Source organism: Acartia tonsa, chromosome 13 (genome assembly GCF_053477335.1).
Source record: "Acartia tonsa isolate MP-2025a chromosome 13, ASM5347733v1, whole genome shotgun sequence".
Taxonomy (NCBI): Eukaryota; Metazoa; Arthropoda; class Copepoda; order Calanoida; family Acartiidae; genus Acartia; species Acartia tonsa.
In genome coordinates this window covers 5,211,517-5,227,409 of record NC_137272.1, presented here as the reverse complement: position 1 = coordinate 5,227,409, position 15,893 = coordinate 5,211,517, and the positions used below count along the sequence as shown (strand labels likewise).

The following is a 15,893-nucleotide window of genomic DNA, read 5'->3' as shown; positions in this document are numbered from 1 at the left end:
CCTTACTCCTGGGGGTAGCCCTAGCCCAACAACACCAAAATAAATAAAGAAATGAACAAACAAAAAAACTAACACCCCCCCCCCCCCTTAAAGTAATTTATTCCAAAAAAATATGGGTAAATATGTTTAAAATGAAGAGATCTGATCTTATTGTTTAAATCACAAAAGTAAAGAATATAAAATCAATTAGTCCTTAAGTTTGAAAGACAATTAAAGGTCATGCTTTAGACATAAAACATTATATTTTATATAAGACGGCTAGGAAATACCTTACTTTGACCTTTAAGAAGCCCACAATATTAAGAGTAAGAATATAATACTAAAATACCATAAAATTGGGTTAAGGTTTTCAAAGTGTGAAAGTTACAAAAACTTGAATGATTGTTATCAAATATCATATTAAGATCAATCCATTGTACTTCAAATAGTAGAAAAATAACAATACATTTAATCTTACAGACTGTATACATATACCCAGGGAAGGATGGGACAATGAGCTGTTTATTACACTAGTCCAAAAAGCCTTATATTAACATTTTCTTATGAACTTATGGCTTATGAACCTAGGGGACTTTTTTAGAATTTTGATTGGTTGCTTCAACAAGTTGAGAGTTCAGACGTTTCAACCACTAATTTTAATCTACAGAAGAGGTAATTTTGTATAGCATCATTGGGCATGTACATCAAATTATCAGCCATTGTAAAATCCTTTAGATCCCTGGTATATACCAGCATATGTGCTGTACAAGAGGCCATAATCATATATCTGAAGCATAAAACTCTCTTATCCATGTCTCATTAAACCCACAAAAGGTATAAATTATAAACATTGATCACATGCCAACCACACTTGCTTCTATACTTGTATATAGAACAACAAATACGCCAACATCAAAACATGCAAAGATAAAATGAAAAGAAATCAAACTATTTGTAGTAGCTACAACAAGGTAGAACGTGCGACTTTTTGATACTTAATCTAAACATAAAGGAACAAAATCTTTAGCAGAGAACGCAAATTATTTTAAAATTATGTTAGGTTAAGTTATAGGCTAGGGGGCCGAGCACCCATGGCTAGGCAGGCTAGGGGACCGAGCGCTGCAGCTAGGCAGGCTAGTGGGCTTAGCACTGTGACTTGGCAGGCTAGGGGGCCGAGTGCTGCAGCTAGGCAGGCAAGGTAATAAGCTAGTCTTTGACATGATTTTAAAAATTGTGGGTATAATGAGGTTAAAGAAGCAATCACAGCTATGAGATATTGCCTGCATTATTTGTGGTTGCTTGTCATCAATACATTAATTTAGAATAATTTAAAAACAACCTATTTAATCTTAGGAAAACTTCTCCTTTAATAGGTTATTAAATCCTTACAATAACAGTAGATGGAGAAAATTGAACAAGTTTAATGTTCAACAGAGAAATATCTATCTTACACAATTATATTGTTGCAGAGTAAGAGAGACGAAGCTTTGTAAAAACCACATAACAAATTAGTAAGACATAATCACTTTAGTTTTTATGCATATTTATGTGGTTTACATTTATTGATTTCCAAAAGTAATTTCCATCCTGTGTGAGAAGCTCCCACCTGCTTTTAAGTCATATGAGGAATTTAAAAACTATAAATATTTATCAATTTTAGATATTAATGCAAAATTTAAACTGGCATCTATCTCTTTACATCATCTTTTAACATCATTATTCCTATCTTTAAAACAGTTTTTTAAAAAATGAACAAGCAAATAAAGTTCAACTCTTTTGCCACAGAACATTAAATCTATCTTTTGTGTTTGATCTAATGATTTCCATAATTAACCACAATAATTGATAATATATTTTCAATCTTTTGGCAGTTAACTTAAATCAACCTCTTTAATATACTTTCTTTAGTTGTTATCTTGAGTTAATGTTACATTGAGTTTGCTGTCAGTAATCCTGCTTAACTTAACAACACAGACACTAATTATATAAAGAAGAATTCTGCTCAGGATACTAATGGAGAATCAATAGATGGCCATGATTCAAATGAAAATGATTATAAAGTTAAAATACCACAACCAGTTGTCAAAGAAATACAAGATAATGACACCGGGATACTGGAGCAAAATCCTGTAACATCAATAACTATGCAGTTAAAAACCTGTGTAATATCTGTTGATGAAACACTTGAAAGTAAGTTGTCCACCAATAATAAATTCACAGTATCAACCCATGATATGGATATGAAGAAGTGGATATCTTTTACATGCACTCAAACTACAACCGAATCTGAACTACGCGAATGGCTGGAGAACCACCAACCTACAAAGCCATGTTACCAGGATGTTGGATGGATTTCAATGGATTGGAATGTGTGTGAACTTAAAGATAAATCTGACAATGTTGAACAGGCAAGACATCTTTGGGAACAAGCAACAGAGAAAACATTCCAGACAATTACTGAAATTGCCAAAGGAACTGATATCTTAGAAGGGAAGTGGATTCTTCTTATTCCTTCCAATCATTATAGTTGTGTAAATAGTTCATGGATGAAAATAGCAATGGCTATATGGAATAAGCAATTAGGTGCAAATGTATTGAGGGCAAAAGTTTCTGCCTTTTGGGAAGATTCAAAACAATACAGCATTCAAATTTATACGGAAAATTTCCAAACAAGAGATGAGGTCCTGAGTTGCGAGAAAGAATTGAGAAATCTTGGAATATTCAGGAAACTTCTTTACAAGCCTGAGATATTAACAGTTTTGGGAATCAACTCAGATGAACATCAAAATATAACTCCATCGCGTTACTGTTCATATTATGATGTTATGTTAAAGAAAAGCAAAATATTTAATTCAAAAGGGAATACAATTGAATTTTGATGTCAAATACTTGATGCTTTTTCTAATCTTGATTTTTTATGATAACATATTTAATTTAGAACAAATATGTTAGGTATGATTAAACAGTTAAAATTAAAGTATTTTTTTTATTCATAGATTTGATTAAGAATTTGTATTTAAGCTTGTATTTAATTTAAAAAGCTTTACTGTCTTTGCATAGGGCAAACATAATCCTTCAGCATTTGAAACCTATTTTTAAAAATCAAATTAACTTTCTCGTATTCAATTGACACCGATTAATATCAGGTGGATTAGAACCTGTTCTCATCCACACGGAAAAACTATGTCTAGCATCGTATTATATCCAGTTTTTTTTACAAATATAAAAATGTACAATCATAAGATTAAAACCAGTTTTTTTTAGCCCGTGACTTCGGCACCTAGGCGTACATTTTACATCCGCGGAAAGCTGTTTATAATATGATGCAAGAAATAACTATTAAGGATTGGAAAAATTTTGATATTTAATCATAGAATATGTGGAGAGTCTTTATTTTCCCCCATTTTTAGCTTATAGGGATTACGTATTTGTACTGTCCTAGTTGACTTTGTGATTTCTTACAATTGATAATTATAATTTTTATTTTATGTATTTAACCATTCTAAAGTTGAATATATATATGTTATGTTATCAAGTCATCAAATAATAACAATAAAAATATAGTATTACAGTCTAATCCTCTTTGCTTAAAGTTCATCTTTTGGCACCCACGTGTGTTGCTTATATTCTACTGTCAGGGCTCGGCAGCCGCGCATAAGCCTCAAATTTAAACCCACTGGTGTAACAATGTTCTTGAAAATATGGATTGTCTGTTAGGGAACAGGTTTAGACATCCAGGTGAATTTTAAAGTTACAATATCTATGACTATTCACTAGATAAGGCTTACACGCGGCTGAAGCGCAGCTGCCGAGCCCTGGATACCTGTTTAATATTTGCGGTTTTAATAATAAGTACAAGCAGAATTAAAGATTCCCTTACAACTGTAACTTTGGCTTTATGCAAGGGATCTAAAGAGATAAGTCAATGGCCGATGTATATCCCCATTGATGCACTAAATTATCCCTTTAGGTTACAATTAGTGGTTGAAAAGATTGGACACTCAACTTAATGAACTAAACAATCACAATTTAATATAAGTCCTTAAAGTTGTTGAGCAAACAAATAAAAAAGCGTTATTATAAAACTTTTGAGATTAGTGTAAAAAAGCCTAATGCCCCATTCCTACCTGGCTTTATGCTTACTGATACCTTTGAATACCCACTTTCTAACCCTCCCCCAATTAAAGAATGCTAGAAGCTTACCTGAAAAGCGCTGTCTCTTGAAGAGAAGGCTGACGCAGTTTCAACACAATATCCTGAAAAGATAATAATTGAGAATGTACGTACAATAAGGGTTAATTCAACCATCTCGTAATCAATGAGTAAATGGCACTTAAAATTCGAATTAAAAGTAACGGCTTGCGGCTCAGCCGTTTAGCCGTTTTTGCCTATTATCAGGGCAAATTCATCATTAATTACGTAGGAATCAACTTTTTAAAACATGTTTATGGTTTAATTCATGTTAAATGATAGCAATAACCATTTTTAAAATTTCTAGTACTAACAGCTACCGGCTCTATGCGTTTGGTTAACATTAAGAACTTAATAAGGGCATTTCACTGAAAGCTTGCTCACAATTTTACGAAATATACGGGACCCGGGTTGTCCTTATTTTCTATTTCAAAATAAGGAGTAATACCGCCCCATCGGCTTTTTTTTAAAGATTATGAATAATAATGAAGAGATGTTTAGTCAAACGCTTTATTAAAGTCTAAAATCGTACCCTAGAGAAAGCATCCTTCTTGCTGACAATCTTGGCTCCACTGGCAGCGTAATCATCATTGCGGAATTGAGAAAGGACACCAGCGTTCTCTTCAATTTCAACCTTAAAAACAACATAATAGATAGATAGATGGAAAAGGGATTGTTGCATAAAGTGCATTTCAGAAAATGATTTCAAGCATAAGTTACAAGTAAACCATCTAACATATAAAAACATAAAACATAAAAAACATTTATTCAGTGACAGATTACGCCCCGTCTTACGAAGCAGTACATACAATAGTACACCAAGCTACTGCTTAGTACCAGGTGTACTTTACAATTTTTCATAATATTTATAAATTTAAATTGCATGACTAACACTAGATGTTATGTGTGGCACTGATTAGGCTTCCCTAAAAGTAGGAATATGCGTATCCGAGATGTTTGCATTGCCTTTTTTAGGTTGGCATTAAAATAATCAGAAAAATAAGAAATAATAATGTCAAAATAAATGTAGGTAAAATTAAATGGACAGGGGAAAAAGAGAAGGAAAGAAGGGTTACAACAAATTTTAAGGCTAGTTTTTCTTAAATTTTAAAACCATTTCTGTAATTAATAATGTAAGGTTTTTAATAAATCCAGGCAAATCAATATATTTTAAGTACATTCATTACATTCTTCAATATTACATATAGATTTAAAAAGTTCATCTTTAAGATTTAATGCAAATGTTTTTTTAGGAATATTCTCATTTAAAAGATCTTTTTCATGACAAAAATTATTCCATAGTCTTTGAAATGAAAATAATGGAAACCTTTCAATTTTTTTAAATTTGGCTATTGGAATATAAAACTCACTAGAATTTCTTAGTTGTCTCTGATTTCTTAGATTATTTCTAATCCATACACCATCAAAAGAATTTGGTAGCCTCCAGCGAATAAAATCATAAAAAAATAGTAGTTTTGTATAAATAGATAGCTCCTTAATAGGCAAAACATTAATTTTCCTAAACAAAGGTGGCGTATGGCTGTTATAAGCGGATTTGTGTATAATTCTAATAGCTTTTTTTTGTAGAACTACTAAAGGCTTAATAGATGATTCTAAGCCACAGCTCCATGCTGGCAAGCAATACAATAAATGGCTATTTATAAAAGAGTGGAATAGTGTTACTAAGGATTTTTCACATAATATATGCTTAACTCTATTGATTAAAAACAAACTTCTAGATATTTTTTTCCTTAAATATTCAATATGGTATTTAAAGTTAAGTTGAGAATCAATAAACACACCCAAAAATTTAATTGCAGGAATTTCACTCTGTTGGTTGATATAACCCAAATATCTAATTTTATCTGTATCATTCTCATTTTCATTATTAAAATCTAATTTAATTTTAATTTGTTCCCAAGTTATGGAATCCTCCCTTTTATTAAAGATCATAAATTTAGTTTTAGTTGGATTAAGAGACATTTCATTGCAACGAAACCAATCACAGATATTTTTAAGTTCAATGTTGAGTATTTCAATTATCTCATTCAAATCTTTTCCTGATATCAAAAAATTACTGTCATCTGCAAAGAGTAGTGTCATTAAGCTAGTACAATTTTTAATATCATTGATATAAACTAGAAACAAAATTGGACCCAAAATACTTCCCTGTGGGACACCCTTGCTGATTCCTAATAAATCACTTTTTTCGCCATTTGTATAAACAAACTGATTTCTATTACTTAAATAGTTTTTAAACCATTCTAATTCTAATCCATGTATACCAATTTTTTTAAGTTTTTTTAATAAAATTGTATGCGAAATTGTATCAAAACATTTAGCAAGATCACAGAATACCCCTATAGTAATTAAATTTTCATTTTTTGCTTGTCCTAGATAATTCAAAAGGTGGATCATAGGATGTAGTGTAGATTTTTTTGCTTGAAATCCATATTGATGTTCATAGATAATTTGATTAAATTCAAGATATCTTGTGAGTTGTTCAGATACAATTTTTTCTAACAATTTTGAAAAAATAGGTAGCAAACTTATTGGACGATAATTGCCAGGGTTACATTTATCCATTTTAGAGCTGTTACTATATTTAAAAATTGGCAAAACTTTAGCAATTTTTAATTGTGAAGGAATTTGACCTGTTTTAATAGATTGGTTAATAATGTGAACAAGAGGTACGGCAATACTATTTATAATTTGTTTTAATAAACAATTTGATAATCCAAACATGTCAGAGCTCTTTTTATTTTCCATTTTTTTCACTAAATTAAAAAGAACATGAATATTTATTTCTCTTAGCTTAAATACACTGTCTGTATCAGGAATAAAGTCGCACGGATTAAGTGGGGAAGGGTTAATTTGGCTGGCAATTTCATCAGCAATTGAAGTAAAATAAGTATTAAATTTGTTAGAAATATCATGATTATTACTGTAAGATGTATCATTGACAATTATTTCATCTATACACGATGTCTTGTCATTTGATTTTGAGATTACTTGTCTTAAAGTTTGCCAGGTTTTTCTTAGATTTTCTTTATTTTGATTAAGTTGTTCCCTGTAAAAAATTTTCTTTGCATCTTTTATTGCCTTATTGTAAATGTCCCTATATGTTGTATATGCAATGTTATTTTCTGGTGTTTTATTTTTTGAATAAATTGTCCCTAGCTCAAGTTTTTTTCGTCTAGAAATCATAAGCCCTCCCGTCATAAATCCCTCTATTTTATGAATATTTTTATTAAATTTAACTTCTTTGATGGGAAAATGTAAATTAAAAGCACAATCAAATACTTCATGAAAGTTTTCAAAACTAATTTGTGGGTTTAATTCATTAAGAACATTACCCCAGTTGTTCGTGTTTAACATTGCATTAAATTGAATAATTTTTTCACTTGTTATATCCCTGCTGATAAATGTTTTAGGCTTTTCTGTTTTTTGTGTTTGAGAACTAACATGAAAAATAGGGAAATGATCAGAAATTGAGTTCAGAATAACGCCAGATTCCAATGTATTATTGCAAGAATTAGATAAAATATTATCAATCAATGTACATGAAGCATGTGTAACTCTAGTTGGTTTAGTAATTAAAGGCAAAAACCCGTTAGATAAAGTGTTCTCTATAAAATCATTTGTTTTTAAATGAGATTCAAATTTAAGGAGATCTAAATTCAAGTCAGACATGATGTAAGAGTCACCTTTATAAGATGACATTGCTGCTTGTAAATTTGATATTTTATCAATGAAATATTCCATCTGATCATTAGAACTCATGCCTTGTACTGGAGAATTTGGACGATAGACACAACTAATTATATTGCTTTTTTTCTGTTCAGTAATAACTTTCAATGTTAAAGATTCAAAAAGATTTTCTTCAAAATATGATAAATCATCAATTACAGTAAATCTATGTTTTTTATGAATATAGATTCCAACTCCCCCTCCCTTCCCCTTTTTTCTAGATGAGAATACAAAATTATAATTTTCAAGTTTATATAGATCTTGATCAATAATTGAAAATATTTCTTGAATACAAATTATGTCAAAATAAATGTTGTTTTGTAGAAGAAAATTGATATATTCTTTAAATTCATCAAATTTCGAGGGTAAGGAACCAAGATTCCAGCTTAAGAATTTTATCTTCCTGCAATTCTTAAATTTATTAATGAGTTGTGTGTTGTCAAAATAGGAACATTTTAAATCTATACTGAGGTACGGGCTTTCAATATCGTTTTGATTTGCACTATTTAATTTATCAGCAAAACATTCATTTAGATAATTAATAAATGTCAAAATTTAAAGAAAAAATAGCACATAAAAAATGTTGTAAAATTTTTGCGTGGGAAAACTTAAGAAATTTTATTAAGGAAGGGAAGGAGAGAGGGGGTGAGAATATTTTAACTTCCTGTTGAAATAAGATATTTAGGGTGTATGAAAGGACATATTTAAAAATTGAGGGGAAAAAAATAGCGAGAAATACTATTTTGAATAAAATTCAATTACTAGTTTAATTTAGAAGGTTAAGATTAGGTCATAATTACTATTATATATACTAACTTTGAGCACTATTTAATTGTTCATTAGTTCATTGCATGATTTATCAAAAAACTTCACAGATTGTATCCTGTCTCCTTCGTTCTTAATATATTTGATCACTCTACCATCCAGGTGCCAGCATTTAGAGAATTGTTTACTTCTGATCAGTTTTTGCATTACATCATACCTCATTTTGGTGAGGTCAGCGCTTATCGAGTATCTCTCTACACCATTTTTGACGTCAATTTCTCTTATAGGCAGATTTTTTTTGTTTGAGAGGATAAAATCTTTCAATGGGCGACTATGGAACCTTACAATTATAGGTGGAACTTTGTATGATCCATTCTTGTCTTTCGGTATAGGCAGAATATGGGCATTTTTGATGAATTGACCTGGTTCAGTGGGCATTTTGAGACGGTTTTTGTTCGCCTCTAGCAGAGGTTTGAGGACCTCTTCAACTGCTTTCATGGCTGCTTGATTGTGGCCAAGGGACTTTTCCAGATCTTTATCAACTTGTACACCATTGATTCTTACACACTCGTTTCTGCTGTGTTGTTCTCGTTCATCCAGCTTGATTTTTAGCAATTTGATTTCAGATTTGTAGCTCTCCATCTCTGTCTTCAAATTTGTGTTAACAACCTTTATGGCGCTAATATCCTTTTCAATTTGTGGAAATTTTTGAATAAGGGGTAGAACCTTCTTGTAATTTTCCTCAAGGACATGGACCCTTTGTATTAAATCATCCAGGCTGTTGAGCTTATCCATCACTTGCTTGTGGTCGGAGGATTGTTTTTCCGTAAGCTTAGTAATAGCCTCCATGATATCTTTGGAGATATCCTCACTTGTCAACTCAATAGGAAGATTTGCAAAACGGTTTTTGTCCGACATTTTTTAAAACAAATTTAGTCCCTTCTGGCTTGAACTATGTATTAAAAGCGAGACATTTACGACACGTCCGCTCAGTTCAAGTATTTTAAGTCAACTGAGTATTTTAAGTCAACATATTAAAATAAGTAACAAACAATCAGACATCACTAAAATAGTAGTCATGCTGTTATTGTGAAAAAAAAACAACTATAAGTGTGTCTAAATAATGATAATACGATTTTCAAGACTTTTTTATTTTTAAAACTACATGGTTGAAAATTAGAATACTTTCAGTATGCCCTTTAGATGTAGTTTAATCCATTATACAGGAAAAAATATGCAGTTCACTAAATTCAAGTTTAAATGCATTTCTTGCAACCACCCCTTTGATTTTAATTTATATTAAATAGATATGATAGTCATTATTTCTTTCTCTTTTACTGTGGGGAAGATATTGTCCCAAGATTATAATTTTACTCTTAATAATTACAAAAATTTAGTGTGAGGGGAGGGAAGAATATAATCCCCCCCCCCTAGAATTAAGAGAAGAAAAAAATGAATCATTATTTTGAAGTAAGAGGATATCTAATAATCTATGTATGTGTGGATTAAGATTTCACTAACCGCTGAAACGATAATAGGACAAGAGAAAAATTATAACTAATCCACCACCCTCCCAAGATAAGCCACCCTAAAAAATTAAAGTGTAGGGTTGAATCTTCTTGTTAAATGTCTCTATACCAAGCTCAAAACCTAATTTGTCCGTCAATCTAAGTACAACAACTTACATTGAATCCCTTCTTGGTGAGCATAGCAGTGGCAGCGGGTGTTAGGGCGACTCTTTTCTCGTTTGTCCATGATTCTTTGGGGATACCGATGGTCAACTTGTTATAGGGAGTTCCCTTAATCTCCTAAATATATCATTTTAACAATAAGATGCTGTTCTCTTTAACACAACTCCTTCAACTGTTGTATGCCTAACTTTCAATAAACATAGAAATTAAATTCAGGGTTGGCATATCAGGCGGGCGGTTTTGGGCCGCCCTTTATCGGTTCTTTTGGGCAGATTTGTCACCCCCTGTTTGAGATGGTTTTAGGCTATTTTATTTCTAATAAGTCTCGGTATGGTTTTAGGCTATTTTATATCCTTTTTATATGCTTTTCTCGACATTTGCCCAAAAGGGTGCTAAAAACCCCTTTTGGGCAATCGGGCGGCCCATTATCGAAAAAAGTGCCCGATATGCCAACCCTGATTAAATTAAAAGAGGTTATACAACTATAGTCCCAGGGAAGTACTAAATTTTAAAAAAAGAGTTAAGAATGTACAGTGTGTTTTTTTTATGAGAACTTTTTTGAAAGCAATTTTACCCCACTTATAGTTATCAGAATTTAATGATTAATGGCTTATTTTCTTCGTTTTTTAATACAATTAATAGAACACCAAAAAAATATTTCAGTTTTTATTTAAAAAGGGGGGAGGCGGATGTGCCACTTTTTGAAACCAAAACTAAAAGTCAACAAAGGAACTCAACTAAAAAAAAAGAGTTACAGGTCAGAGATTTTGCATGGCAGTTGCTTTATAGGGGTACAATATGGAACTGTGAAGAAACGGCGGCGCAACCGCCGAAAACCGCCGTTTCCCGCCGAAATTTTTTTGCAATTTCTCGGTAGTTTTCGGCGGTTACGCCGCCGTTTCTTCACTGTTCCATATTGTAACCCTAAAAAGCAACTGCCATGCAAAATCTCAGACCTGTAACTCTTTTTTTAGTTGAGTTCCTTTGACTTTTAGTTTTGGTTGCAAAAAGTGGCACATCCGCCTCCCCCCTTACAGTAAAATCTAAAATTCAAAACTTAGGTGTCAACATCTAAAAATGGTTTTAGCGCATTTTTCTTAACCTAAATCTTCTACCCTTTACAAGAAAAAAAATTGGATTTTCTGTAGTCGTCTTTGAGGGGCCAGTACTCCCTCCCTGGTTGAGATATGACCTTCAAACTTTGATATGTTCTAAATTAATACATGTCCCTAATAATATCTGTATACATTTTTAGCTCTATATCTCAACTTTGAAGTGTTTAGCAGTTATTCTTGCAAAGGGTTGAATATTTGAGCATAAGAAAAATGCGCTAAAACCATTTTTAGATGTTGACACCTCAATTTTGAATTTTATATTTTACTTTACTTTTTAAATAAAAACTGAAATATTTTTTTGTTGTTCTATTAATTGCATTAAAATACGAAGAAAATAAGCCATTAATCATTAAATTCTGATAACTATAAGTGGGGTAAAATTGCTTTCAAAAAAGTTCTCATAAAAAAAACACTGTATTTTAGTTTTACTTAAGAACTAAAAGATGTAAAAAGCATGACGAAACATTGAATAGAGAGAGATAATCAAAAGTTTCACAAATTAACCACAAAAAAAGGTTGACTTTTAAAGAAGCTTTGATTATCCGTTTATATACAGTAGTTTTTTGTCTGAAGTTCAAGATTTCATTAACTACTGGATGGATTTAAGCCATGGTAAGGTTTCAGGTCATTATTCTTCATCTTAATGTTCCTCACCCTTTGAAAACAAAGCAGATGCTAGGGCCGCAAAAGCAAGTACCTAATGTATATAATAACAGAATATTTCTGACCTGGGGGGTAGCATCTTTAAGTCTTCTCACAGAGGTCCTCAAGCCTCTAAAATATTGGCAGGGATAAATAAATGTAAAATATGTAGATTCTAGGTGGGCAATGCGATTCAACAGGGTCATTAGTCGTTTTAAACCTGGTGGCTTATATAGAAACTAATGGATTCGCCCCTATCCTCTAGGTGCATCCAGCTTATACCAACAACAAAATTAATTCGAAAAAAAATCACGAATCCTATAGGGGGGGGGGGGGGGAAGTTTGTACAGTTATAGGAAATGAAAATTCAGTACCAAATTTTGCCCTGGCCGTTTGGGCCTGTTTTTATAGTTATCAACCTAATTCTTTTTGTATGCTCTCTTATATGATTGGATCTGCCTGTAAAATGTTGAAAATTGAAATTTGGGACTTTCCCTCTAGGGGCTAGTGGGGCAAAAGACCCCCCAAACAATAAAATTTTAAGTTATGAGCTTATTTTTAAAGATATCAGGCTGCTTTTTTTAATGGAACCTTTTATTACATAGATGAGTTGATTAGCCACCCCATATTTCATTTTTGCACTTTACTTCTAGGGGCTTTTGGGGTAAAACCACACCCCCAAATACAAAATTTTTAAGTTTTGAGCTTAAAGGCCCCTAGAGGTAAAGTGCAAAAATTTAATATGGGATGGCTTATCAACTCATTTATGCAATAAAAGCTTCCATTTAAAAAATCAGCTCGATATCTTTAATAATAAGCTCATAACTTAAAATTTTAGTGTTTTGGGGGGTCTTTTGCCCCACTAACCCCTAGAAGGAGAGTCCCAAAATTCAATTTTCAAAGTTTTACAGGTAGATCCAATCATATAAGAGAGCTTACAAAAAGAATTAGGTTGATAACTATAAAAACAAGCCCAAACGGCCAGGCCAAAATTTGATACTGAATTTTCATTTCCTATAACTGTACAAACTTCCCCCCCCCTTGATTTTCAGCTGTCGTTGGGGGCCAACACATATTACCTTTTTATCTGCCCCCAAAATATTATTTTAGATTTAATTCGCTTGATGGCTATACCTTTTTCATAGGTGAGGTTTATGTCAGGGAGTAAGGGAGGGGACAATGGATCGAATATTCAATTTTTAGGAGTCTCAGACTTTGGGGACTGGCTTAAAGGGAATGTGCAAGAATTTAGCAGTTTCTGACTGAGTTTGGGGACTTGCGCATAGAATGCCGCTACTCGTTATGTATGTTTTGAATATTGCAGACGGGGAGAAGGGATAAGGGAAGTGGGGGGAAGGGAAATAAACACTCGTTGTGTTAGTTTGGAATGTAGCAGACGGGGAGAAAGGAGAAGGGAGGTGGGGGCAAGGGAAATAAACAGAATAAAAAGGGGCAGTCATATTCTTGCTAGCAGCTGGCCGGGTCCAATAATCTTTTAATAAAAAAATCACACCAAAAAACCTCAATATGTTTTATCAAAAACAAGTTGTGATTTCACTTTACATGACGCTATGGAAATCTATTATTCAGTTAACAATCCCTTTATAATTTCCTACAAATTTATTGGATTAAACTGGATTTCATGCCCTTTCTTTGATAACTCTTATATTGAATTACTTGCCCATTGTCCCCTCCCTTACTCCCTGGGTTTATGTAGCTTAAACTGAAGGCTTATATAGAAATGCCTAGAGGCCTTTGTAGTTATACCTAGCTGTGTATTTGGATGGTTGGAGGTTACAAATTGTTATTCTAGTAAGTAGGGTCATTAGAATACTATATTTATACCTAGAGGCTTATATTTAGTAATGCCTGCAGGTTTATGTATTTCTATCTGGAGGCATTGATATACTTAGTTATACCTGGCGGTGTATTTGGATGGCTGGAGGTTACAAAGTGGGATGCGAGTTAGCACGGTCATTGCGATCAGTCAGACCAATCAGCTACTGCAGTTCCTAAATTCAGTTTTCATTAAAGCTTGTGCAATCAGAATTTTCTTTCACATATGGATTACCTAACCACCATTTTAAGAGAGAAAAGGGATAGTTTCACGAAGTGCATTTAAAAAAAAATAGTGAACTGTAAGTTTTTTCTATTTTAAATAACGTAGTGGTACATAATATAAAGTTATTGATTAAAATTAAAAGATTTGACCAGAGATTTTTGTTAAAAAATGAGTTTTTCATTTTTATGTTCAACTTCGTTGCATGTTATATATGGCAAAAACTTTTTTGTCATAAATACAACTTTAGATAGCATTTACTAGTTAATAGAACTTCAAACTTTTTATACAACAAAATACACATAACAACAAAGAATGACCAATAAAATATTTAGTATGGTACTTAGAGTAGTGATCTTTTTATATGTCTTAGTAGAATATATTAGGCATTGGATAGATATGATTGTGATAAAGAATTTTAACATTGACCTGACCAAACTTTTTTTATTTGACAATATCTAAAAAAGTTAGTGATTTGCAACATTTGTTGTATGGTTAGTTGGTATTTCCGCGTGAGATAATGTGTATATTGTAAGTAAACTGGATGGTTTTCTTTATTTTAAAAAAAAGAATCTATAGAAAACCTGTCCTATAATGAACCGGACGTTATTTTTTATGTTTTTTAAGTAAATTGTCCCAAGGGGAACCCCTGTTCAATTTTTTTATAACTCTTGTAAAATATGCGGAAAAAGATTCTCTGATAGTTTGTTTTGGCTATACATATTTGGAAAACAATAGACCATTCTCATGTAATTTATGTGGCAAATCACTTTAACTTTTTTCGATATTGTCAAATAAAAAAAGTTTGGTCTAGTCAATGTTAAAAATTCTTTAACATATAATCATATCTATCCAATGCTTAATATATTCTACTAAGACATATAAAAGTTCACTACTCTAAGTACCTTAACTCTTTAAATACACTTCATAGAACTATCCCTTTGAATTTTTTATAATCTCCTAAAAAAAAGCGGATTTTTGGGAGAAGGAAAAGTAAGGAGTTGATAAAGTCTTTAATATATTCTAACAAAACTAACCCCTCCCTATTCAAATATATGGATGGGGATGGGGGGGGGGGGGGGGGGAGTTATAATTGTAATTAATGCGAATTAAAAAGTAGTTAAAAGCTTCGATGGTATTGAGATAAATTTGGTATGTACACTAAAATACACCCCAACTCCTTTGTTCACATGTTTTTCAGGTTATTTAAACTATATTAAATCTATATTAGAAGGTTTTTTTTATAAAGATATCTAAATCTTCCTCCTAGTTAAAACTAATTTTAATTCATAATTTTGAAAACTAACTAAGATCCTGTGCATGTGTTGTTTTTTTAGATAATCTTTTACAAGTACCTAGTTAAACATTTTGTAATCCTAAGCAACAAAAAAAATAGAATGCTAGGTTTAAGTATTGGCCTTGCAAAATATTTTTTCTATAGTTCCAAATTAAGACGACCCAAGCAGTTTTAAAGAACAGCAAAAAGTCTTGTTTATTTATAATATTTAATAATCTATAATACAAAGTAGAACGATGTCTGTCCGTCTGAAGCTTAAGATCTCAGTAACCGCTCAACCAATTGGGCTCTACTTTTCAGGGATTATACCTACTGGTCCTGTGATGGTTTTAAGCTATTTTCCTCCCTCCCCCCCAAAAAATTTTTCTTTCTTTTTAAAACTAAAATTAAAATAGTGGGGTCGA

The 15,893-nt window shown here is 31.9% G+C and overlaps 1 protein-coding gene across 2 annotated transcripts in view; it reads right to left on the bottom strand.

The window, feature by feature from the left end:
- LOC145304530 (NAD(P) transhydrogenase, mitochondrial-like) overlaps window positions 1-15,893 on the bottom strand; it is a 76,667-nt gene that overhangs the window by 59,534 nt on the left and 1,240 nt on the right. For both annotated transcript variants that reach the window (XM_080146429.1, XM_080146427.1), the window contains exons 2-6: window positions 14,053-14,145; window positions 12,220-12,265; window positions 10,371-10,493; window positions 4,703-4,804; window positions 4,183-4,235 (exon numbers count right to left, since the gene is read on the bottom strand). In XM_080146429.1, the coding sequence (XP_080002555.1) occupies window positions 4,183-4,235; window positions 4,703-4,804; window positions 10,371-10,493; window positions 12,220-12,265; window positions 14,053-14,111 (383 nt within the window). In that variant the 5' untranslated portion in view covers window positions 14,112-14,145. The remainder of the gene's footprint in view (window positions 1-4,182; window positions 4,236-4,702; window positions 4,805-10,370; window positions 10,494-12,219; window positions 12,266-14,052; window positions 14,146-15,893) is intronic.